At 46.4% G+C, this 26,521-nt stretch overlaps 1 protein-coding gene across 1 annotated transcript; it reads left to right on the top strand.

Moving 5' to 3' along the window:
* Positions 1 to 2,117: 2,117 nt before the first annotated feature.
* MTMR9 (myotubularin related protein 9) lies at positions 2,118 to 26,098 on the top strand. The gene is made up of 10 exons (XM_054630643.2): positions 2,118 to 2,737; positions 5,819 to 5,927; positions 6,237 to 6,362; positions 11,458 to 11,631; positions 14,327 to 14,544; positions 16,890 to 17,051; positions 18,766 to 18,907; positions 20,067 to 20,287; positions 21,742 to 21,893; positions 22,317 to 26,098. Exons 1-10 carry the CDS (start codon positions 2,553 to 2,555, stop codon positions 22,487 to 22,489), a joined length of 1,662 nt encoding a protein of 553 aa, XP_054486618.1. The 5' UTR covers positions 2,118 to 2,552; the 3' UTR covers positions 22,490 to 26,098.
* The last annotated feature ends 423 nt before the right edge of the window (positions 26,099 to 26,521 follow it).

A 26,521-nucleotide genomic window follows, 5' to 3' on the forward strand; every position in this document is an offset into this window, starting at 1 on the left:
TTAAAGCTCATCCCATTCCACCCCTTGCCATGGGCAGGGACACCTCCCACTATCCCAGGCTTCTCCAAGCCCCATCCAACCTGCCCTTGGACACTTCCAGGGATCCACATTCCTGCTCACACCTCTGCTAATAAATTTAGTGCTAAGGTCTGGGTTTTAGCTTTGCCCCAGCTTTCCTGACAGGGCTGAACTTTACAGGGATAAACCATGGAAAAGCACTCGAGCTTATGCACCCCTGACCCTGCAGCCTCACCAGAGCTTCCAGGGCCTAAAGGGGCTCCAGCAGAGCTGGAGAAGGACTTGGGACAAGGAATGCAAGGACAGGACACAGGTGTGGTGGTGTTCACAGGGGTCTCAGGCAGAGGGAAGAGACGAGAATGTTGACTCCATGTTTAGAAGGCTAATTTATTATTTTATTATATATATTATATTAAAACTATACTAAAAGAATAGAAGAAAGGATTTCATCAGAAGGCTGGCAAGGAAAGCAGAGAGAATGGAATGATAACCAAAGCTCCTGACTCTCAGAGAGTCTGAGCCATCTGACTGTGATTGGCCATTAATTAGAAACAACCAACATGGACCAAAGATGCACCTGTTGCATTCCACAGCAGCAGAGAATCATTGTTTACATTTTGTTCCTGAGGCCTCTCAGTTTCTCAGGAGAAAAATCCTAGCAAAGGGATTTTCCAGAAAATATCATGGCTACACACAGGGAATGGCTTCCCACTGCCAGAGGGCAAGGATGGATGGGATATTGGGAAGGAATTCTTCCCTGTGAGGGTGGGCAGGCCCTGGCACAGGGTGTCCAGAGGAACTGTGGCTGCCCCTGGATCCCTGGCAGTGCCCAAGGCCAGGCTGGATGGGGCTTGGAGCAACCCGGGATAGTGGAAGGTGTCTCTGCCATGCCAGGGGGTGGCACCGGATGATCCTTGAGATCCCTTCCCACCCAAACCATTCCATGATTCCATGGTGGAAACACAAACCCAGTGCAGGAGGGGCTCTGCAGCCACAGCTGGGTGGCTTTGGAGAAGAGCCTGAAGGGCGTTTCAGAAAACACCACGTGTGGTGTGGCCAGGCTGAGTTTTTGGCCTTTTCCCCATTTTTTGCAGGAGTGGGATGGCTCTGGGCCGGGGTCAGCGGGGACCTGGCCGTGTGTGCCCAATTCCCGCGGGTTTGTACCCAAACCGCGGCTGCCATGGCCTCGGAAGGGACCGATCGAGCCCTGCCCCCGGCTCTGGCATCCTCCTGCTCCTGCTCCATTCCCTATCCCTGTCTGTTCCCTTCCTGCTCCATTCCCAATCCCCCTCCATTCCCGATTCCTGCCTGTTCCCTTCTCGCTGTATTCCCAATCCCTGCCAGCTTCATTGCCCCTCCATTCCCAATCCCTGCTCGTTCCCTTCCCAATCCTGGCCCGCTCCACTCTCTCCCTGCCTGCTCCATTCCCTCTCTATTCCCATTCCCAACCCTTCCTGCTCCATTACCTCTCTCTGCCGGCTCTATTCTCTCTCTATTGCCATTCCCTAACCGATCCATTCCCTCCCTATTCTCATTCCTTCTCTCTGCCTCCTCCATTCCCAATCCCGGCCGCTCCCATTCCTGTTCCCATTCCCACTCCATTCCCAATCCCTGCCTGTTCCTTTTCTATTCCTTCTCCATTCCCAATCCCTGCCTGTTCCCATTTCTGCTCCATTCCCAATCTCTGCCTGCTCCCGTTCCCATTCCCACTCTATTCCCAATCCCTGCCTGCTCCCGTTCCCATTCCCACTCCATTCCCAATCCCTGCCTGTTCCCATTCTGACTCCATTCCCAATCCCAGCCGCTCCCATTCCCACTCCATTCCGACTCCATTCCCAATCCCTGCCTGCTTCCGTTCCCATTCCCACTCCATTCCCAATCCCTGCCTGCGCCCGTTCCCATTCCTGCTCCATTCCCGTTCCCGCTCCATTCCCAATCCCTGCCCGTTCCCGTTCCCTTTCCCATTCCCGCCCCCTCCCATTGGCCCCTCCCCCGGCCCCGCCCTCTCCCCGCCCATCCCCGTAATTCCCGCGGAACCCTTGTGCCGGGGCTGCGCCGCGCGCCCGGACCCTTTCCGCGCACGCCGTCTCCGTGAGGATCCCGAGCGCGGATTGGTCCCGGTGCGCGTCACGTGACGCGGGAGGCTCCCGGCCGGCGCTTCCGGCCCATCCCGCTCCGCCGGCGGCTCCCGGGAATCCCGGGGATCTCGGGGGGCCCGCGCCTCCCGCGGCTCCCTGGCCTTCCCCGAACCGGCACCGAGCCTCTGCCCGCGCCGCTCCCCTCCGTACCGCCCTCCCGACAGCCCCGGTCCGGCCCTGCGGGAGAACGGCGGGCCTTGTGCGGTTCCCTCCCGGTGCCCGGGGAGCCGCCGCCGCCACCGCGGGTGATGCCCCCGCCTGCCCGGGTGGCACCGCGCACGCCCTCCCCGGCTTTCCCGGCCTCCTGCCGGTGTTGCCGAGGCTCCCCCCCCCTCCCCCCGTTTCCCCGGTGAATTTTCCCGGTGAGTTGAGTTTCCCCCGCCGTCCCCGCCCAGCATGGAGTTCGCCGAGCTGATCAAGACGCCCCGGGCGGATAACGTGGTGCTGCACCGCCCGTTCCACCCGGCCGTGGAGGGCACGCTGTGCCTGACCGGCCACCACCTCATCTTCTCGTCGCGGCGGCGCGACAACGCCGAGGAGCTGTGGCTGCTGCACTCCAACATCGACTCCATCGAGAAAAGGTCAGGGAATGCCTTGGGGGAATCCATGAAATCAGTTTGGGAAAAGCTGCAGAAGGCAGCTCAGAGACAGCAGAACTGTGATCAGAGCTAAGCAGTAGCCATGAGATTGGTCAGCAGAAAAATTATTTAAAATGTAGAAAACTAAAACAAATAGAACAATCGTCTGTGTATTAACAATTGTCTAGAGTAACTCCTTTACCTACAGAAAAGTTTATCTAGGAAGTTCTAAGCTTAATGATGGAGCTCTGTTCATTGTGTTTTAAGGCTTACAAGCAGGTATTGTACTCAAAATAAGCAAAATAATTCATTGTTTTAACAAAGATACCTGCACTAATAGTGGTTGGATAGAACTACTGTCAATATGTTTTTGCTTTGTGTGATTGTAAAAAACTTATAAAGTGAGTTGTAACATTAAGTTCTTGGTCTGCTGCCTGGGATGTGAGCTGCTGGCATCATCTTCCCATTGTCATAACCATGGAATGAGACTGATGCTGGAAAATAAAACAGCTCCAAGTGTGGGAATCCATAAAATCAGAGAGTTTTGGGAAAGCTGCAAAAGGCAGCTCTGAGACACCAGAACTGTGATCAGAGCTGAGCAGTAGCTATGAGATTGGTCAGCAGAAAAATTATTTAAAATGTAGAAAACTAAAACAAATAGAACAATGGTCTCTGTATTAATGCTTGGCTAGAATAACTCCCTAAGCTGCAGGAAAGTTTATCTAGCAAGATATTAGGAAGTTTGAAGCTTAATAATGGAGCTCTGTGCATTGTGTTTTAAGGCTTACAAGCAGGTGTTGTGTTTGAAATAAGCAAGCATTTTTTAACCAAAGGTAAAACAATGGATAGAACTACTGTCAGTGTGCTTTGGCTTTGTGTGATTGGTCAAAAAACTTATAAATGAGTTGTAACATTAAGTTCTTCTTCAGCATAAAATGCTGCCTGGGATGTGAGCTGCTGACATCATCTTCCCATTGTCATAACCATGGAATGAGACTGATGCTGGAAAACAAAACAGCTCAAGGCACGTTCCACATCAGTCCCATCCCATTTGTGATTTGTACACAGCCTCTGGCTGGGGATGTCCCTTCTCCCACCCCTCGTGGTTGGGAAGGGCTGGCTGACACCTCAGCTGTCCCAAATCCTGGTGTGGAGAGCAGGGAGGATGCTCTGGGCACAGACTTTGCCTTAAGCTGTGCCAGGGGAGGTTCAGGTTGGGCATCACAAGGAATTTCTCCACAGAAAGGAAGATTTAAACCCTTGAAATACCCAGGGAGGTTTGGAGTCTCCATCCCTGAAGGTCTCCCAGGAAGGGCTGAATGTGGCTCTCGGTGCTCTGGGCTGGTGACAAGGTTGGACTCTGCTGGAATCCAAAATGCTGGGAATTCTCAGAACTTTGGGCCTGTAAGCCAAAGCTTAGAATTAAACCCAAGATTTGATCTGAGACCTTGGGAAAGGCTCCCAAACTGAGGTGCTGGAAGAAAGAATGTGGATTTACAGTTTAAAGCAGAGACAAGCTAAGGAGAAGAAAGTTTAGAGTTTAAAATATAGGAAAATAAAAGTAGTTACTGAGCTAAACAAGGAGTTTAAAATGCAGCACTATAGGTTTGTGTGTCAGAACATGATTGGCTAAGAAAGCTTCCACTGTAGCATGAGTCCATAAGATGAAATATTTAAGGATTGGGTCAAAACCATAAATATCCTTTTTGGCAGTGTTTTATTGGTCAATAAATCTTTAAAAGGTCTTGTAACTAAGGTTCTTGTTCTGAACCATGCAGTAAAGATGTGAGCTGAGCTCACCCTTTGTAGAAGATAACAATAAATCACATCACCAAAAACAAACCAGAGGTCCCATCTCTAACTCATTCAAGATCCCTTCCAAAAATCCCCATAGACTCAGTGATCCTTTTCCAGCCTCAGTGATCCTCTCAGGGCCCAGGGCAGGGTTCCTGTGTTCTGTTTGGACATTCATGTTTGATGTTGCATCTCAAGGAAAGTTTTTTTGGTCCTGTAGAGAGTCAGAATTTTTGTGTTTAACCCTTTTTGCTCTGTGTTCATTGCTCAGTGGATTCATCCACCCTTGAAGCACTTTATAAATGCTGCACTGTGCACAGAGAGGGATGTCAGAGCACTGCTGGAGGGCTTTCCTTTGTGTCACCCTCCAAAACTGGTGGCAGAATTGGGCTCTGGACTTGCTCAGCCCCAAATCTTCTCCTGCTGCTCAGTAGCATTATCCCTCACTTTCCCAGCTGATTATGGGAATCAATAACCCTTTAGCAATGTGCTTTTTGTGCTACAGCTCAGCTGTAGCTGCAGAGCTCCATATTTTTTCGTGCCCTTCCTCTTTTAGTACAGACAGTTTAGAAATTTCTCTTTCCCCCTCATTTCTGCTTTACCTGCACCATTGCCCCTCACTGAGTGTTTGCCCCATCTCACCTGGTCATTGTCTTCTGCTCCCTCACCTTGGTCCTAAAAATGATAATACTTCATTTTTATATTAATTACAAAACCCTTTCCCTGTTTGTAAAGGCTTTTAAGGAAATCTGGTAGAACAGAGTTCCTTTCTGCCAGCAAGACTAGAGAAATCAGGCAGCAGTGATTAAAAAAAGCACAGAGCCTGGGATGATGGGGGAGTTGCTGGGTGCTGATGAAGTTTGTTGCTGATTAAATTTACTCCTGATTTCCCTGTGTGTTTCTGAGAGAGGAAAGGAGCAGAGGGGTGGAAAACTCAGGGAATTTCTTCCCATGCTCAATCTTCAACCTGGTCTTGGCCACTTGCAGGGGTCCTGGGGCAGCCCCAGCTTCTCTGGGCACCCTGTGCCAGGGCCTCCCCACCCTCCCAGCAGTGTAATATTTGTCATGTAACACCTCCACTCGCTGCCACAAATAAATATTTGGTGCAAATAAAACCAACCTTGCAAATAGAAAATAATGGGTTGTGTTTGTTTCTTTATTTTTTTGAAAGGTTCCCCTGCAGACAAATTGCCACTCATGGAGATTTGCCTCATGGGAAGAGCTGTGCCACTTCTCCTGCCTTAGAGGATCCTGTGTTTTATGGGACTCTTTTTTCCTGTCTTGCTGTAGGTTCGTGGGCTCCTTGGGCACCATTGTCATAAAATGCAAAGACCTGAGGATTATCCAGCTGGACATCCCAGGGATGGAGGAGTGTCTGAACATTGCCAGCTCCATTGAGGTGAGTAGTTGCCATCAGCCAGAAAACCTGCAGGTCTTGAGCTCCCCTCAGCCTTATTTTTTTTCCAGTTATGTTTTCATGTTTTGAAAGGCAAAGTAGAATCTGGAATATTTCACATGGGGTTGTGGGTATTTCCCAGAGGTTTTGGACTCCCCATCCCTGGAAGTGTTCAAAGCCAGGCTGGACGGGGCTTGGAGCAGCCTAGGGTAGAGGAAGGTGTCCCTGCCCATGACAGGAGTGGAATGGGATGAGCTTTAAGGTTCCTTCCAGCCCCCACCTGTGATTCCATGATTTCTCTTGTCCACACAGGCACTTTCCACCCTGGATTCAGTCACCCTCATGTATCCCTTCTTCTACCGGCCCATGTTCGAGGTCCTAGAGGATGGATGGTCCTCCTTTCTGCTGGAACAGGAGTTTGAGCACCTCAGCTCAGTGGTGAGTGGGATTTGAGGGATTTCCCAGGCACTTGGATGTTCTGTGAACTGTTTCACCCAGTAGTGGCTGGACTGGAAATCCCAGATGGTTAAAAATCCATTTGGTGCCTGGGTGAGAAGTGAGTGTTGTTGAAATATTCCCTCTGTGACATCAGACATTTGTTTGCTCCTTCTCCTTGTACAAGTGAAGGTTTGAGGCCCTTTCCAGGAAATCACAAAGGTAGGAAATGTTTTTGGCCTTTGGGGATGGTTCTCTAATTGGAAGAACAAATTGAAGTCCTTTGTCCTGGCTTTGTTGTTCTTAACTTTGATCTGGAGTAGAATGAGATGAATCTTTGTCAAACCCTTAATTGAAATCACACTGGTTTAAAAAAATTACTCTTTAGGAGGATGACAATGAAGATGCCCAGTTTGAAACATTTTTTCCTTTAATTGATGCTGGGGAAATATTCTTGAGGTTCAAAAAGCAGGAAACTTTCCAGTTCTCTTTTTCCAGGTGCTGCTGAGCACACTGATTTTATTTTGGGTAGGAATTGTTCTTGTGGCATTGCCTGTTGTTTCTCTTACTCAAATTTCCTTTTAGGATGCTGTATTTGCTAGAGTGGGAACTATCTTGGGTGCAGAAACCTGTTTTAATGATTCCTTGGGTTTGCATCTCTGTGTTCCAGGTCTTTGTTCACATCCAGTCTGTGCTCTTGCTCCAACAGCTCAGGTTTCTGAGCCCACATCCATTAGTGCAGCATCCCAGAACATTGATTTTATTTTATTTATTTTTTTTTCCTCTCTGCAGCCCAGCTTGTCTGCAGCCTGTATCATTTCCTGGCTATGAGTAACAACTGAATAATGTGATCAGCTTGACCAAATTCAGTTGATGAAATCACCAGAAAATTGAAGAACATTACAGGGGTTCAGAGGCCTTGCTATTTTTGTCTCATAATTAAAGCACTCTCATGTGTCTTATCTTCCTCTGCCATCCAAAGACAGACCAACTGTTATCATATCCAGCACATGGATCCATTGATGTGCTTTTTTTCCCTTGTTTTTTTAGGGATTTAAATCTTCATTTGTCAAACTCTTGCCTTTCTGAACATATTCTCTGTGTAAGAATTACATTTAAAAACCTCATTACTTTTTAGCACCACATTTCCAGGGCAATCATTCGTTCCTTTAAAATCTCCATGTCTGACAGCTGTTGATTAATTAATTCTTGGCTTTTAACCCAAAACTTCACATTTTGAACAGAATGGTGTCAAAAGCCACCTTCCAATGATTTATATCTCCTGAAAAACAGATAAATGTCTCACTGACCAAATAATTCTTGTTCTGGAAAGACACTGCTCTATGTGACAGGCTGGAACAAGGACGTGGCTGATTTAAATCTTTCTCCCAGAAGTCAAATGAGCAGAATTCCAAAGGTTCCTCCTGCCTCTGCTCAATCATCCATCTGGATCTGTACCTTCCCCAGTAGGATAACAAGTCAAAAACTATTTCACCCACCCTACAGCTCTAGTAATTTATTAATTCCACATTTATCTGCTACAGGAGAATTGTTTCCAACACTCTAATAGCGAAGTGCAGTGTAAAAGTTAATACTTTTTTTTAAAGTTAGGTAAATATTAAATATTTAGATAATATAGTTTGTAATTTGTGTTCTTCACTGCACAGTGAGGGGTGAGTGGAATTCAGAGTATGTGCAGGGGGTCATATTCTTTCTGAGCAGTCAGAGGAGAGCCAAAAGGTTTCTCTTCTGCCAAATTCCAGAACTGCAGGATGCCGAAACTAACTCTGGAAATTCAAAAATTTTTCTTCCAAATTTAGTTTCCTGAAATGAAGTGAAGAGGCCTGAGAAGTCTGTACACTGCCAGTATAATTAACATAAAGATATTTTATTGCCAAGAAAATAACTTACTTAATTCTCCTTTTCTTTACCCCTTTTTCTCCTTTTATTTTTTCCTCTTTTCTTTTCCTCCTTTGTTCTTTTTCATTACCTCTACTCTCTTTTTTCTTTTCCCCCTTTTTTCTATTTTCTTTCCCCTTTTTCTCTTTTTTTTACTTTTTTTTACTTTTTTTACTTTCCCCCCTTTTTCTCTTTTTTTTTACTTTTTTTACTTTCCCCCCTTTTTCTCTTTTTTTTTTCCCCAATTTTTCTCTTTCTTTTCTTTTCTTTTCTTTTCTTTTCTTTTCTTTTCTTTTCTTTTCTTTTCTTTTCTTTTCTTTTCTTTTCTTTCACTTCCCTTTTTTTCTCTATTTTCTTTCCCTTTTTAGCAGGAAAGATCTCACAGTTCTGAACAACTCAGTTGTGCTTCATCTTCGTGTCAGAGCTCCTTTTAGAAATCAGAATTTTCTGAGTTTGGGCTCAGGTCAAATGGTAATTGTGAACCATATTTTTCTCTTTTCAGACAAGCATCAATCCTTACATCTGTTCTGCTCCTTGTCCATGCACAATCTGATCCCAGCAGGGCTTGTTCCTTGGGAATGGCCTCTGGCTTTGCTGGTTTGCAGCATCTCCCAAGATCCATGCTGGGTTCTTGACTTTTTTTTTAAGGCCTTTTGGTAGAGCTTGACTTGTTTCCCAATATTTTGTGGAAAACGACCTCTCCTGGCAATTTCCAGTTTTAGGAGGAATAGTAGCTTGGACTTTTGGGAATCAATGTGACTTTTGGGAATCAATGTCTCTATAAACAAGTATTAGGACAAGAAAAGTAGAAATCCAAGAGTTGATCCTGCATTGGGTTTAAAAATTGCTGTTTTCTTTTTTTTTTTTCCTCTGGAATTCTCCCTCCTTTCTGTTCAGCCCTCATCCCTTTGCTGCTTTTATCCTTAACTTTTCTTGATTCCTAAAAGCTCAGATGTCTTTCTGGGAAAATTAAGGGTTCACTTTGCACTCCCTGAGTTTCACACAGCACAATTACCTGGTTGGAAGTGAGGTCTCCCTTCATCCCTTTCCCTGCAGTCCTTCTGCGTCCTCTGCTGCTGCCTCTCTCTTCCAGTTACTGATAACCCTTTTTTCTTCCAAATTGCAGCCAGGCCAAAGCTGAAGGAGTTGATTTGGGCAGTCTGGAGCTGGCAGTGCAGAGGTTAATGGGATCTCTGCAGCAGGAGCTGTTGGAGGGAAGACAAATGGTGCCAAGTGCTGCCAGGCTCCTCCTCCTTGTCGTGGAAATTACACCGGGATGACATAACAGGATCTCTGTGCCTGCTGTAAATGGGGAGGAGAGCAGGGTTAAATTACCAGAGTGGGGAATAAACCAGGTGCTGCTCCTCCATTCCCTTCCATACTGGTGATGCCAGGGACAGCCAGTCTCCCACAAGTTCCCCAGAGTTCTGATTTTGCCTTTTCCACATCCTATGTCTGGAATATCAAATTGATATTCCAGATCCATCCATATCTTTTTCATTATAATCAAACTGCACACCCAACAGATACCCTAAAAACCCTGTTAAAAATCCCATTGCTGGTGCATTAAAAGCTGGAGCTGTGACCAGCCACATCCTTTTGTGTCCCAGAAGTTTTCATCTCTGCTCATAACACGATGGCCAAAGACAATTTGACTTTGCATCTGGGAGAAGCTCTGCTTTTTATAAAATGGAGCTGTTCAGAGGAGCTGTTTTGAGGCTAATGAATAATGAAATAAGGTTATAGCATGGATGATGCAAAACTGTCCAGCTGGGCTGCTGCAAACAGGCAGCAATTACTCCTCTTGATGCTGATATTTATTTTTTTTCAGCATATTTTTTAGGCTGCCACCAAAAAGGACAATTTTCCCTGTCTCCTAAGCCACACATCCCATGCCTTGGAGCTGCTTCTGCTGAAATAGTGAGACAGATCATCTGATGGAAAGGCCTCATTGCCAGAAGATATTCCTGAATTGATCCCAGTTTTCCACTGGACCAGTGAGCCAGTCAGGTGCATTTTTATAAGCAGGTAGCAATCAGGAGCTGTGTGGCAAGGGGTAGTAAGGATCTGGAAGAGAGGAATTCTGATCAGAGATGTCCAGTTAATTCACGTTAAGTCAGCAGACCTGAATTGATGTGGATTTTGTGTATTTTGTCACAGCCTAATTTAGCTGTTTTGCTCTTCTCCCACTTTGTCCTGCTGCCTTATCCCTCTGCCTTTTTGTCTGCCTCAAACTTTCCTTGAACTCAGATGAGCAGAGGTTTGATGGATCTCTGAGGTCTCTCCCTGCTGCAGAAGCTCCTCATTGACCTTTTTTCCCCTGAGCTGGAGCCAAGGCCTCTGGGTGACCCTGGGTATCAGGTAGCTGGAATTCTCATGCCAAGTGCCTGTGAGGTGCCACACTCAGCACTTCTTTCCCAGGGTTTGGCTGCTGGGAGCTGGAGCAGTTACATCACAGAACTCCTGATGTGCAATGTGCACTCAGTGCTTGGCTGCTGGGCCCCTTCCAGAAGGTGCTTTAGAGAAAAAACTGTAGCTGAAACCACAGAAAAGCTGGAGATGTTTAAATTGAATTTTTAACCTTCAGCATCTGGAGTGGGTAGAAGTTCTTTGCCTTTCTTGGCCACCTTTGTCTTGTGAGCTTTTCTTTCAGCGCAGATGGAGGGTTGGGCCCATATTGCCTGTATCTAAATGAACTTATTTCCCCTCTTGTTGTGGGAATAGATTTCACTGTGGGGGTCTCCCCTTGCTGTCTTCTGTGCCTGTGAAACAATTTAAAGCCATAATCACCCATATCTGCCCATGTATCACCCATATCTGCCCATGTATCACCCATATCTGCCCACGTGGGCTTATTTTGTGCTGTTTGAGGATGTGATAAATCAAAGGGGGAACTGTTACTCAAGATCCAGAGGCATCTGCTCATTCTTCCATTGCTTCCAAGCTTTATCTGCACTCTGGGCAATGAGCTTCTGGGAGCTGCTGCAAGGAGATGATTGCAGGAGCACCAAGGGATGTGCTGGAAAAATCAACAGCCCTGTAAATGGTTACTTAAAGGACAATTTGTGGTGCAAATGGAACAGATCACAAACACGACTCTGTCTGTGTGCTTCATCCTGTGCATGGAAATCTTTCTTCCCTGTTACCCCTCCCATATAATGTCTTTTCTGACCCAAAGCTGTGTTCTGGTGTTTTTCAGACCAATGAATGGCGTCTGAGCTGCGTGAACAAGGACTTCTCTGTGTGTCCCTCCTACCCTCCAGTTGTCATTGTCCCCAAATCCATCGACGATGAAGCGCTCCGCAAAGTCGCCCTGTTCCGCTACGGCGGCCGCTTCCCAGTGCTGAGCTACTACCACAAGAAAAATGGGATGGTGAGCTGGCTTTGAGGGGTGCTTCTGCCTGAAGGAAGTGTGGGAATCTGTTGATTTCATGCTCTGGAAGTAACAGAGCTGCTGGATTATTTTCTGGCTTCCTTGGGGAAGCTACAGCAATGTTGGGGTTTTTTTTCCCTGGTTTCTTGCTGGTATGACAATGAAAATACAACATCTGGGCTCACAGGTGCCTTCAGGGTTCAGGTTAAACCAGTGCTGCCCCAGTTTCTGTAGTCCAGATCTTCTGAGGGCACATATTTGACCAAAATATTTTTGTGGAAATTGTTTCCTTTGGCCACCTGGAATCAGAAAGGCTGTGTGGAGGTGGGTGCTTCCCTGGAATTAATAATTCAAACATAAATATTTTCTGTGGGACAAGCAGAACACAGATGTGACAAATCCATGAGAATGAAAGAGGGACCAACAGGTCAAGGGACGGCAATTTGCCCTTGTGATGTCCTGCCTGGGGTCCCCAACATAAGGACATGGAGCTCCTGGAGAGAGTCCAGAGGAGACCACAGAGATGCTCCAAGGGCTGGAGCCCCTCTGCTCTGGAGCCAGGCTGGGAGAGCTGGGGTTGCTCACCTGGAGAGGGCTCCAGGAAGACCTCAGAGCCCCTTCCAGGGCCTAAAGGAACTCCAGAAGAGATGGAGAGGGACTGGAGACAAGGGGTGGAGGGACAGGACACAGGGAATGGCTTCCCACTGCCAGAGGGCAGGGATAGATGGAATATTGGGAAGGAATTGTTCCCTGTGAGGGTGAGGAGGCCTTGGCACAGGGTGCCCAGAGAAGCTGTGGCTGCCCCTGGATCCTGGTTCTGGATGATGGAATGAGTGATCTCCATGCTGGAAATAGCCATTAATCTGCTTGGTTGGGAATGTGCATGGCAGCAGTTTGCTTACAGCAGTAAGAACAAGATGAGCCTTGTAAAGCCACTGCTGGCACCCTGGCTGGCTGTGTCTGCCAAGAGTTTTCATGGAAAGGATGGCAGGAGCCACATTGTCCTGTCTGTGAGTGCTGGGCCCTCATCACAGCCGTGGTGACAGCAGAGCCAAGGCTGCTTCTGCTGTGTGACTGCAAGGAGGATCAGAACAATCTGTTCTCTGAGCCTGGCAGGGTAACTCGGCAGACTTTAACAAGCCAGAATCTAATGCAGTGACTGACACATTGTAATTAAGAAATGCACTCTATGAAAGTGTTGGGTAATTGTGTCTCTTGCTGATGTAACCAGTTCTGAGGGTGCTGGGATGTCCAACTTGCAGTTTTTAAACTTGATACAGTCTCCTCAAATGCTCTAATGTCTTCTCACCTCCTGAGGCCAAGATTTGTAAACCTTCAATTCGAAGCTGTCTAGTCTGACTCAGGAGTACCTTGGGATTTTCTTTGCTTTAAAAGCAGCCAGCCACCTACTCCACATGAGTTGTGCTTTTTGCTTTTTCTCAGCTCAGCTGAAAACCATTGAAGGAAGATTTTTGCTCAGTTATCTCTCAACATTGTGCATGTTTCATGTGAGGAGTACAACAGTATTTGGCTCAGAGTGTTGCAGTTGTGACAGTAATGCTGTCACTCTCTTTGCCCTCCTGGCTCTGAGTTCTCAGCTGTTGCTGGGGTTGCTGACAGGCTGCCCTGACATTTTCATTATGATTTGAGCTGCTGTGGTGCTTCTGAATTGAAAGGCATTTGCTAAAGAGAAATCTCAGCTCAGCAGTCTGTGGACTTGAGGTTTATCAGTCCATCCATGGGGTAAGAATGTCACCTTTAACACTTGAGAAATTTGAGTGTTTTAAGAACAGAGTTGGGAACTGGCCTTGAAAGTGAAAATCCTGGAAAAGTTGCTTTCATAGAATCACAGAATGGTTTTGGTCAGAAGGATCCTTAGGGGCCATCTAGTTCCAACCCCCTGCCATGGGCAGGGATGCCTCTCAGCAGGTCAGGCTGCTCAGGGCCTCATCCAGCCTGGCTGTGAACGATTCCAGGGATTTATAACACTGCCAGGGTTTGTGAAGGAGCCATCAGCAGGAAGGCAGCTCAGTAGTTCACAAAGATTGTACTTGAGGCATAACTGAAGGAATACAGCCTCTAAGATGATGCCTGGCATTTAAAACTTGTCTAGCCAAATGGGTGTTGGATTCAAGAATTTCTAATTCAGTTTTAAATCCTTGAGAGCGATAGAACTTTGTAGTGGATTCACAGGGGTCCCAGGATGAGGGAAGAGATGAGAATGTTGACTCCCATGTTTCAGAAGGCTTGATTTATTATTTTATGATATATATATATATTATATTGAAAAAAAATGATATATTAAAACTATACTAAAAGATTAGAAGAAAGGATTTCATCAGAAGGCTAGCAAGGAAAGGAAAAAGAAAAGGAATGATAATAAAATCTTGTGACTGACCAGAGAGTCTGAGCCAGCTGGACTGTGATTGGCCATTAATTAGAAACAACCACGTGAGACCAATCAAAGATGCACCTGTTGCATTCCACAGCAGCAGATAACCATTGTTTACATTTTGTTCCTGAGGCCTCTCAGTTTCTCAGGATAAAAAATCCTAACGAAAGGATTTTTCATGAAATGTGTCTGTGACAGAACTTGAAACAACTGAAGGATTCAGGCCAAGGCTTGGAGCTCATTGGTGCCTTTCAGTCAGAACTCTCTCCACAGTGCCTCACGCATGGGTTTGTGTCTCCCCAGGCGATGCTGAGGAGCAGCCAGCCCCTGACAGGCACCAACGGGCGGCGCTGCAAGGAGGACGAGAAGCTGATCAACGCCACGCTGCGCTCCGGCCGCCGCGGCTTCGTCATCGACACCCGGCCTCTGAACGTGGCCCAGCAGGCCAGGGCCAAGGGAGGGGGCTTTGAGCAGGAAGTGCACTACCCCCAGTGGAGGAGGATCCACAAATACATCGAGAGGTGGGTTGTTGTGGTGCTGAGGGGTTTTAGGATGAGGTGAGAGATGAGAATTGACCCCAAGTTCTCAGAAGGCTGATTTATTATTTTATGATATGATATATGACTTTTGATATATGACATTTAATATGTGACATTTGATATATGACATGACATGATATTTTATATGACATGATATTATATGACATTACATATTTTATATGACATTATATTATATGATATTATATGACATGGCAGGATATTTGACTTGACATGACATGATGTTATATGACATTACATGACATGATATTTGATATGACATGACATATTTGATATTACATATTATATGACATGATATTATATGACATGACATGACATTTGACATGATATGATATTTGATATTTGACATGACATATTTGATTTGACATGATGATATATGACATGACATGACATGATATTTGACATGGCATGACATGATATTTGACATGACATGATATTTTATATGGCATTACATGATATTTGACATGGCATTACATGATATTTGACATGACATGGTATTTTATATGGCATTGCATGATATTTGACATGGCATTACATGATATTTGACATGGCATGACATGATATTTGATATGACTTGACATATTTGACATGATAGATGACATATGACATGAGATGATATTTGATATGACATGATATTATATGACATGACATTTGACATGGCATGACATGATATTTGATATGACTTGACATATTTGACATGATATATGACATATTACATGAGATATTTTATATGGCATTATATTATATGACATGACATGATACTTACATGACATGACATTATATTATATGACATGGCATGACATGATATATGACATGGCATGACATGATATTTGACATGGCATGACATGATATTTGACATGACTTGACATGGTATTATATGACATGACATGACATATTTGACATTATATATGACATGACATGAGATTATATTTGATATGACATGATATGACATGACATGATATGATATGACATGATATTATATGACATGACATGATATTTGACATGGCATGACATGATATTTGATATGATTTGACATGATATTATATGACATGACATGATATGTTATGTTACATTATGTTATGTTACATTATGTTATATTGTATGTTTTATATTATATTAAAAATGTTATACTAAAATTATACTTAAAAGAATAGAGAAAAGATACATCAGGAGGCTAGAAAAGAATCATGATAACCTGTGATAGACTCAGAGAGTCTGACACAACTGGCTGTGATTGGCCATTAATTAAAAACAATTTACATGCTAGGTAAACAATTCTCTAAATCACATTCCAAAGCAACAAAACAGGGAGAAGCTGAGGCTTCTCATCTTGCCAGGAGAAGAAATCCTGGTGAAGGGATTTTTCAAAAAGTATCACGAAAACAGTGGGTGAAATCAGGCTTTCCCCTGAGCTTGGCTGCATGAGGTCATCAGAGCAGTGATACCTCCACAAAGGATTTGCTCCTGTAGGAAGAGTTGTGTATCGTGGTTCCTGGCAACAGGGCCATGTTCCCCCTCTGGCAAAACCAGGATATGTGCATGATAAGGGGATTTTTGGTTTGGTTCCTTGTTCTGAGCAACCTGCAGCAGGTTTCAGCCATCAGGCATCTCCCTGTGCTGTTTCTTTTCCTGGCCCTCTTCAGCCACACTCCAGCCTTCCTGTGTTCCCCTTGGCACAGGAAGGAGCAGGTACCTTGCCAGAAATCTTCTGCAGGGAAGGATTTGTTCTGTGACTGTCACATTCCTCTTATCCAGAGGATTTGTCCAGAGAAGCTGTAGCTGCCCCTGGATCCCTGGAAGTGTCCAAGGCCAGGTTGGACGGGGCTTGGAGCAACCTGGGATAGTGGAAGGTGTTCCTGCCCATGGTGGGGAGTTGGAATGTGATGAGCTTTAAGCTCCCTTCCAACCCAAACCATTCCATGAGTCTGTGATCCAGTGCTTTTCTCTGGACATCTAATATTGTTCAGTCATTTGGAGACAAGTTGCTAAATAAACAAACTTTTAGTCTGGTGGTGTTCAACTTCTCTTAAAGCCTGAATTTATGGGAATCCTTTTACACAGACATGAAGTAATGTTGCTGGAGCTGTAGGCCAGCTCTTGAGCAGTTAAATAAGGAATTTCCTGGCAAATACCTGAAGTGTTTGGTTTTGCTTCTAAAGATTTTTTGTGAACTTACATTTGTTGCTGATTATTTACAGCATCAGAGAGAGAGGGGGATGAATAAACACAATATACAAACACTAAATAATCCATGTCCTCATTCCTGTGTTACTGCTTGTGCTTTCAACAATGTTCTCCTTTTCCCAAAGGTTTCATATCCTGCAGGAGAGCTTCATCAAGCTGGTGGAGGCTTGCAATGACCAGTCACACAACATGGACCGCTGGCTCAGTAAACTGGAAGCTTCCAACTGGCTCACTCACATCAAGGAGCTGCTGACTGCAGCTTGTCTGGCTGCTCAGTGCATTGACAGGTACATCTCCTGCAGAAGATCTTGGGTTGCTCATTCACTGGTTACAGATTGCTCACTAAATACCTCTGGCAGTATCAATAACTGCCCACCGTGGTTTGGCTCACTTGTACCCATGGAGGATTCTGTCTCCTCATGGTGGAGGAATGTTCCTCCAGTAAATCAGGAGGAGGGAGGAAATCTGGGCTAAGAAAAGGTTTTGGATCATGTTTTAAGGTATATTCCTGTGTCTGTTGCAGCCAAGCTAATTTAGAGAGTTTTATTGAAGTTTTGGGTTAAAATGGGTCCATGGAAAAGGGGACACAGAGATGTCTTTTTCTTTTTTTAGCAAATCTTTTTTTCTTTTCAGCTGCAAATTTCCAATCCCACACCTCATTTCCAGAGGTTAAAACAATGTCATCTCCTTGTTTTCCCCAGGAATTGGTCCAGTGCTTTTCCCCTCTTTATTTTTATCCCCACAGCCCTATCCAGGCAATCCTGCTCATCCCTTCTAAGTGCTTGTGACCTCTTTTAACCTGATATTTCTTTCACAAATGCTGCTGACTCAGCTGACTCATGCTCACACCTCTGGCTGTAGAGCCAATGCTTGCTGTCAGCTGCCAAGTTTGTAAGGCCAGATTCAGGAATCTAAATTGGTTTTATCTGTGACTCTGGGTGGGAAAAGCCCATCCCAAAATTTAGGGGAAACCTGGCTTTTCATAGGAGCTTGGGAGTGTGTTCTGCAGGCACACAAGCAGCTGAAATGCAGGCTCAGTGGTGAAACAGCACTGCTGCATTCAAGTGGGAGCTCTGTGCTTTTTAAAAGCTCTGACAGTGCTGGTTTCATTACTGGCTGTGCCAGGAAAGGATTGCTCTGGATCAATAGTTTTATCTGAACTTCTTTCCTGCAAGCATGTAATGGCAAAGATCAGTGGTGAAACCCTTCGGGCTTGTTGGGACAGTGGCTGATTTCATAATTTTTAACCTCAGCTTTGCTTTTTCTGTTTACCATGTGGAGCCATGGTAAGTCAGTTCCAGGTGCCTGACCTGTCTCACTCAGAGCCTGGAGGTCAGAGCTGGGCTGACAAGGAGAGTTCTGTTTTAGTTTCCGGCGGGGGGGGAATGGCTGGGACAGACCTTCCAACATCTTAAAGGCCTGAAAGATAAAAGGGGAAAATAGTGTTAGAAAATTTGTGTAGAGATAGATGAAGATGAGGTAGGGAAGGAAGGTTTAGATTAAATATTAGGGAGAAAGTCTGTATTGTAGCAGTGGTGAGGCCCTGGCAGAGGGTGCTCAGAGGAGCTGTGGCTGCCCCTGGACCCATGGAAGTGTCCAAGGCTTGGAGCAACCTGGGATAGTGGAAGTTGTCCCTGCCCATGGCAGGGGTAGAATGGGATGAGTTGCACTTTCAAGCTGTAACTCAAAGGGATGCTAATCCCAAAGAGTGAGAACCACAAGGGAGCTCTCACTGTGCACTTCTGTCAATGTGGGAAAGGATCTGGAGTTCCAGACTGCTCAGCAAGACATGGAGCCTTTAGTGATGCAGAGCTCAGGTCACTGTGGATGAGGATCCATGTGGGATCCAGGTGAGATCCAGGTGGGATGGGGCTGTGGGATCCAGTGGTGGTAAAGAGCCAGAAAATCCTCAGCACTGGTGCCCATGGGATGTAATGGAACCCATTGGGATAGGTTCTGCTCATTCATACTCTTATCCCTTCCCACCTTTTCCTTTCCCAGGGAAGGTGCTTCAGTGTTAGTCCATGGCAGTGAAGGAACTGATTCTACACTCCAGGTCACTTCCCTGGCACAGATCATCCTGGATCCAAGGTGCAGGACCATCCGTGGCTTCGAGGCTCTTGTAGTGAGGGAGTGGCTGCAGGTAAGGAACAACAGAACAACAGTGGCCTGGACAGAGCAGCAACCACTTCCAGACACACTGGAGTTGGGAAATAGCCTGGGAGGCAGCCAGCAGGTTGGGCCTTGTTGCAGCCCTGCTGAGTGTGAGTGTCCTTTGTCCTAAAGAGCAGCATCATTACCTGAGTCATTTGTCCTCTGGCACTGCTGGGGCCTCTGCCTCTCATGGCAGGTTTTTGATTTTGGGAACTGCCTGTTCTCTGTGCTCAGGGTGAACATCTCTTATCAAGAATGTTTTGGGTTGGAAGGGACCTTAAAGCTCCTCTCATTCCAACCTCCTGCCATGGGCAGGGACACCTTCCACTGGACCAGGCTGCACCTCTTCCATCTCATTAGAGAAAATTGTTCAGACCAAACCACAAAACCTGACCTGTGCTCTTTGTACCTTGGCAGTCTGGTCCTCCAGTGCACCCACCTCAGCTTGTTCCTGCTCACGTTCTCTGATCAAACACAGCCTGAGAAAGGCAGGGAAATCAGTCATAGAATCACAGAACTATTTAGGCTGGAAAATACCTTTAAGACTGTCAAGTCCAACTGTCCCCCAGCACTGCCAAGGCCACCACTCATCCAGGTCCCCAAGTGCCACATCCACATGGCTTTTTAATCCCTCCAGGGATGGGGACTCCAGGATTGCCCTGGGCAGCTGTGCCATGGCTGAACAACCCTTTCCATGAAGAAATTTTCCCTAATATCCATCTAAACTTTCCCTGGCACAGCTTGAGGCAATTCCCTCTTATCCCGTCCCTGTTCCCTGGGAGCAGAGCCCAACCCCCCTGGCTGTCCCCTCCTGTCAGGGAGTTGTGCAGAGCCACAAGGTCCCCCCTGAGCCTCCTTTTCTGCAGGCTGAGCCCCTTTCCCAGCTCCCTCAGCCCCTCCTGGTGCTCCAGCCCCTTCCCCAGCTCTGTTCCCTTCTCTGGACACTCTCCAGCCCCTTGATGTCTTTCTTGTCAGGAGGAGCCCAAAACTGAGTCTAAGATTGGAAGTGCCCCAGCAGCAGAGGGATAATGCTTTCTAACAGCTTGGTCCTGAGCAGTTGCATGGACAGAACTCACTCCAAAGTGTTTTTTCCACGTGTCCTCCCATCCCATTGCTTGGTGTGTGATGCTGTCCCTGATTCCCTGCAGGCTGGCCACCCTTTCCAGCAGCGCTGTGCCCAGTCAGCCTATTCCAACAGCAAACAGAAGTGGGAGGCCCCTGTGTTCCTGCTCTTTCTGGAATGTGTGTGGCAGATCCACCGGCAGTTCCCCTGCTCCTTTGAGTTCAATGAGCATTTCCTCATCCTGCTCTTCGAGCACGCCTACGCTTCCCAGTTTGGGACCTTCCTGGGCAACAATGAAAGTGAAAGGTTGGTAAGGATGCTTGACTTGAATCCTTTAAATCTTGGGCTGAATTTGACTAAAAGAAGGTCCAAGAATCATGGAATGGTTTGGGTTGGAAGAAACCTTAAAGATCGTCTTGTTCCAGCCCCTCGCCATAGGCTTCCACTTGCCATAACTTCCACTATGCCAGGCTGCTCCAAACCCTGTCCAACCTGGCCAAAAATCTCCACCCATCACCAGTTTATTTAATTTCTCACCCAGAAACTCTTCCATGAGAGAATAACCAGCTGCAGTTTGGTGTGAGTCACAGCTGTGGGAAGCAGACTTGTCCATGCAGGCCTGGAGGAGGAGGCTGAGGCAGGCAAAGGCCACAGCTGACAATTCTGTCCCTCACCAGGAAGAAAATGTGAACTGTGAGGGAGGAATGTCACTCTGTAGCCTGGTGGTCCTGAAACACCCCTGGGAGTAGAAACAGGATGAAGGACTGGAGCTGGCCACAGCTGCCAAGGAGGTTTAGATTCCTTTTTGGAGCTTGGCAATTCTGCCCTCAGGACTCCTGGCTTCAGTAAGGCCATGGCTGAGGGTCTCCTGCTGGATTAGACAGGAAGGGAAAAAGAAATGATCCTCCAGAGAAGGAAGGCAATTTTAAGCTTCCTGTAAACCTCTCTGTCCTCAAAGTAATCTGGGCTTAGAAGAGACTCTGCTGCCTTCTGCAGGGCTGCTGAACCAGTCATCTGCAAAACCAAGTTAGACTTGAAGCCAATGAGCTGAAATTTGGAGGAATATTGGATGTTATGTGTAATAACCTGCCTGTCACATCTGAGCACATCAGCCTGGGAGCACAGACAGGGGTTAAGTCTGATGTTAAGCTTGTGCTGTCTGAAGCATTCACAGGAGTGCTGAATGTCCTGCCTGGCTGGCAGTGCAATTTGCCAGTGCAGGCAGAATGAGATTTGCTGGAATCTGAGGCACAGGGATCCCTGTAACTGCTGGAGGTGGGATTGCCCAGGAAGACAGCACTGCTTGCTCTGTGTGCTCAGTTCCTTCCTGCCACCAGAGGGACCTGTCAGACGTGCCCATTCCAGCAGTGAAACTGCTTTTATGTGCTCAAGATTTCCATTTCCATCCTTCCCTGATGCAGCCCTGCCCCGCCTTTCAGCTCCACCTTAACACAGGAGCCTGAATCCTTTCCAAACCTGGCACTCAAACCACAGTGGGGAGGTGACTGATTCTTCACCTGGGCAGCAGGCAGCCATCTTACAAGTGTTATTTCCCCATCTTTTATTCTGAACTATTTGTAATCAGCCAGGCTGAGTAAATTGCTTTATGTTTACACCCTGTGCCATGATGATGAAGGGATTAACTTGAATTATCTGGGGGAGTAGCACATGGAAAAACTTGTGGCCTTGTCTATGTGGCTCCAACAAGAGCCTTACAGATCCAAGTGTATAAAACTGATTTGTTCCTGTGGGTTTCTTAGGGCTAAACTGAAGCTGCCTCAGAAGACCATGTCCCTCTGGTCCTGGGTGAACAGGCCTGAAGAGCTGAGCAGGTTCCAGAACCCTATTTATGAGGCCAACAGCCTTGTCATCTGGCCCTCTGTGGCCCCACAGAGCCTGCAGCTCTGGGAAGGTGAGCCAAGTTTGCTTTCCCTGTTACAGGCAATATCTCTTTTGTGACTTTTTTTTTTTTTGGTCAGACTTTATTGCTGACCATTCTGGAGGATCCACGTGCAGCGGGTTCCCTGATGCAGAAACTTTCCCCATGCCATGGGTGCTGAAGAGTTCATGATACAAGCAGGCTGTCATGGCAGGGTGGAGACTGAAAATGGAGTGGTCTGAGGAAAATAAGGAATGAACCCCCCCATTTTTCATTTTGCTTTTATTAACCTTGTGTAACAGGATGGTGAGCTTGGAGAGGAGGGGGGGAAGCCATTTAGAGGGGGAGAGAAAGGGAAGAAAATGTGACTTGAGAGCTGCTGGAATGTGAACAACCTTCCTGAACTCCCCCTTGTTTCAAGGATCCCTTGTGACCTGGGTGTCTCTGGGCTTCCAGGTATCTTCCTACGCTGGAACAGACCTTCCAGATTCCTGGAGGAAGCTGAGGAAGAAAGGATCAACATTATCAAGTACAACAAGGAGCTGCAGGCCAAGGTGAACGTGCTGAGGCGGCAGCTGGCAGAGATGGAGACGGATGGGGAGGTGCAGGAGGAGGAGGAGGAGCCCTGAGCTGGGCTTTGCCTCAGCCCTTTGCTTTCAAGAACCATGGAAAGTGCATGTTCTGCTGAGCCCTTGGGTACAGCTGACCCTCCCACTGCTGAACCCCTCACTCCATGAACCTCCCTGCTTTTTGGGGAGGGGTTTTTGTTTTGTTTACAGAAGACACAGCTGGGCACAATGTCCCCTCTTGGCAGCTGTTCTGTCTCAGAATTGGGTACAGTGTCAGCAGAAGCTGGAACTCTTTACCTCCAACTGTGTGGATGACCAGGATGGGCCAAGAGACAGGATGTCTCCACTTTATTTTAGACTTTTTCTGGTTTTGTTGAACACTCACAGGATTGAAATACAGACTTCTATATAGATAGGTAAAGGCATTTTGTCTGGAAGCACCTTTTCTCTCCAAGAGTAAGTAAGGCAGCTTAGTTCTTTAATTTCCTAGGAAATCTAGAAATGGTTAAAATCAAATTACAGGTTCTGCCAGTCTACACAATACTCTCAGTAGCCTTCACATCTCACACTTGGGTTTTTGTGTTCAGCATTGGCTCGGGAGCAGGGAGTTGAATACCAAACCAGAGCAAGACATTTCAGTGCAATACAGAATTGAAGGAGGGATTCTGCTGCTAATGTTTAAGCCATGACCTTCAGGTGGAATTGTCCCTTATGGACAATGATCTCCTAAGGAGGAACAAACTTTTTTTTTATTCTACCTGGAGAACAAAAAGGTTTAGTAGTTGGTGGGGGTGTCCACTTGCAGAACAGGGCTCAGAGCTGTCCTTTAAACCAGAGCCAAGCTGCCTTCTTGGAAATTCCAACCGCCCTGGCTGGGTTTGGACACCTGGCCAGGTTCACAGCATTGCCAGGGTGCAAGAGCAACACTTTATTTACAACTCAACAAAACACTTCTGTTGCACCTGATGTGCTTTTCCTTCTTGTGCTCTTATGCCCATCTTGTGAAACCTCAAAAGCAGAAGCTGGAAGTTCAGGTGACCTCACAGATCTGCTGCAGATGAAGGGGCCATCACACTACAAAAAAAATACTAAGAGTTTAGATGATTTGTAGCTGCTAAAACTGCTTAAAGACTTTAGGGATAAGCTTTTTACCATTTAACTTTGTATTTTGTAGCTGCTCTTTCCATTTCTGCGGCTTCAATCTGCTTTTTTATAAAATCAGAATTCTCTCTTGTGATTTTTTTTTCCTCCTTTAAAAAGACAGGTAGGGGTAGGTCTGAAATACTCCCTGAGGCATTTTTTCAGCTTGATTTCCTGGGTAGCTCCACAGGACTGAGAAAAGTTGAATTAACAGCAGTACATGTGGCTGGGATTATCCAGAAAAGAGCTTCCTGTTAGCCTGGTTCTGCTGGAATGAACAGAGCTGCAGTAGGTCAGTGGTGGGATGCCTCTGGAAACTGCTGAGCTTCCAAGTTTATGGAATGAAGCTGCCTTTATCTAAAAGCCACTTCACATAGATATGTGTGAAAATGCAGGATCTTTAGTTGTAGAAGTAGCTGGGCAGGAACCTGCAAAAATCATGTAGCCACTAAATACAGTCTAAGAAAATTCTATAACCAAGGAAATGATATAAAATTATGTGATAATGATCAAGTGCTACCTTAATGCCTTTTGTTCAGTCCTTATTTCCTTAATTATTTCCTTCTTGCTTGAGCTCAACTTAGCCCTGAAGTCCTCTGGCTTAAAAAATAAGATCCCTTTTAAAACACTCCTCACTTAAGGCAGAAGAGTGATTCTCCCTGCTTGCAATGCCAATTTCTTTTTAGGTTTGGAGCTTTGTTCCCTGGATCCAGTCTGACACAGGGAATGCTGCTCAGGGTGGCTGGGGATCTGTTCTGCATCACAGGGGAGGCAGAATTGGGCTGTTCCCTCCTCCAAACCTGGTGATTCCTCTGGGTATGTTGCTCATACAGTCCCTTAAAATGATTGTACACCCCTTGAAATGATGTCTTTGGGATCTGCACCTGCCTGGGTGGTGTTTCCCGACCCCATTCAGAATTTCTCCATCTGAAATCCATTATCCCCAGCCAGATGGGAAGGATTCAGAAGGCACTATTTTCCCTGTAATAGACTATACATAAAACACTCCTAAAGGTTATGCAATTCCCTAACACAGTAATTATAGATTGAGCTAAATAATAGAGAAGCAGAGAGGTTTTTTTTGGATCTAATTGCCTGGCTGCTCCAGCCTCTCCTGCAAACTGCAGGCTTCTGAGGAAATTGGGAAACCAGCTGTGACAGCCAACAAAAGGCAGCACATTCCCTCTGAGCTGGCATCAATTTCAGCCTCCACTTGTGTTGAATGCACACCCAAGCACTGTGTGTGTGCCTTGGGAGCGTGGATCCTGGAAATGAATCCTTGGGGCAGTGCTGGTGTCCTTCTGAGCAGCCCCTGCAGGTTGTTCCACATTTCTGGGCCCTGCAGCACCGTGTCCCTGCCCAAGCTCTGTGGCACAGGCCTGGGAGGGCTGGCAGGAGATGCAGTGGGGCCAAGATGTGTGGTGGTGTGGGTTCTCCAGGGACAGGACACTTCCCAGAGCTGTCCTGCCACGCTGCTGCCACATTCCCTTGGAACTTTTCCATTCCAGTGCCTCCCAGGCTCCAGATTCACAGCAGCTCTCTCCCATTCTCTGCTTTGCTGCTTGCCTCCCCTATCAAATCACATATTTAATACCAGGGATGGGTTTGCTCCCTCAGAGGGGGATTCCTGCCCCAGTTTGCAGATTCCCTGTGAATTCCTGAGCTGGGGGCAGTGCCCAGCTCTGGCTCCTCCCTGTGCCACTGCCTTACGCCCTCGCTGCCACCGCGCTCCTGCTCTTTTGCACACACACTTTGTGTAACAAGCTGGACACGGAAAGCCCCATCTCCAAATTTTGGGGGTCAGTCCACAAAATTTGGGGAGGACACTCTGCCATTCACCAAAAAAAAAAAAAAAAAAGAAGGGAAAAGGAACTAACTTGCACAGTTTTCATAAGGGAAATATGAAATATGTACCTTCAATATTTTGATTGTATCGATTAAGTCTTGAATGTGGCGCTGGTTTTGATGTGCACTATTGTCCCTGTTGCATAGGATCTCATTTAAAATTGCACTGTACAGCATTTTTGGTGTCTCATGTGTGCTTTGCTGAAGCCTTGGGCAATGCTGTGGTTGTGGGAGGGGGTGAGGTTTTCTCCCAGCACTGCCTGTGTTTTGTCACAGCTGCACTGTGTGACTGTGTGAGCTGTGTCTGTTCACTACTGCCTGTTCAAGTGATGAGTGCACTGCTGGCCCAGCATCTGGAACTGCTATTTGGACATAGCTGCTGCATCAGTCTTGATTTTTTTTTTTCCTGTACAATTTGAAATGCCAGGGCTGGGAGTTTTGTGCTGGTGTTAGGTATTTGCTGTCTGTGTACAGAATCCCAGCTGCTGCAGCGTGGAATTTACTGCAACAACGACAAAGTAACAAATCTGAGGAAAAAGAAGATGATGGCTCGAGGTTCAGCCATTTGGGGAGAACCAAACAGATACAAAGTGGCTGTAAACTTTGCTGTAGATATGTTGAGAGCATAGTAGATGTGTCTGTTTAAATTAAATCCCTGAAGACTAAAAAAGTTCTTTAATTACACTTCTGAATCTTCTTTATTACTGTGTCCTTTGCTTCCCACAGGAGGGATGTGGGTGGGTGTGACTTGGATCAAGCTTTTGCTTGAAATTTTAGCTCTTTTCAGGTGGGTTATGTTTTACTTTACAGCTGAACAGGCCCTGTGGTGGTAGAAGGGGGATGAGAGGAGAAGAGTGAGACCCTGAGGCTGTGAGGGGCTTGCAGAGCTCTGCTCCAATGGCTTTGGGCCTTGGACAGCAGCTCTGCATGGGATGGATAAACAGTTTGATTAGCCAAGGTTTTATACTGGTATTGATCCTTTTATCCTGGGATTGATCTCTCCAAGGGAAGAAGGGCAGGGGTGCTCACAGGGAGAGGAGTTTGGAGTAAAGCAAAACCTTGCAAGAAGGTGGATGGACAAGGGGGAGTGGTTTAAACAAAACCAGG

The sequence above is a fragment of the Agelaius phoeniceus genome, chromosome 3, assembly GCF_051311805.1.
Source record: "Agelaius phoeniceus isolate bAgePho1 chromosome 3, bAgePho1.hap1, whole genome shotgun sequence".
NCBI classification, from domain to species: domain Eukaryota; kingdom Metazoa; phylum Chordata; class Aves; order Passeriformes; family Icteridae; genus Agelaius; species Agelaius phoeniceus.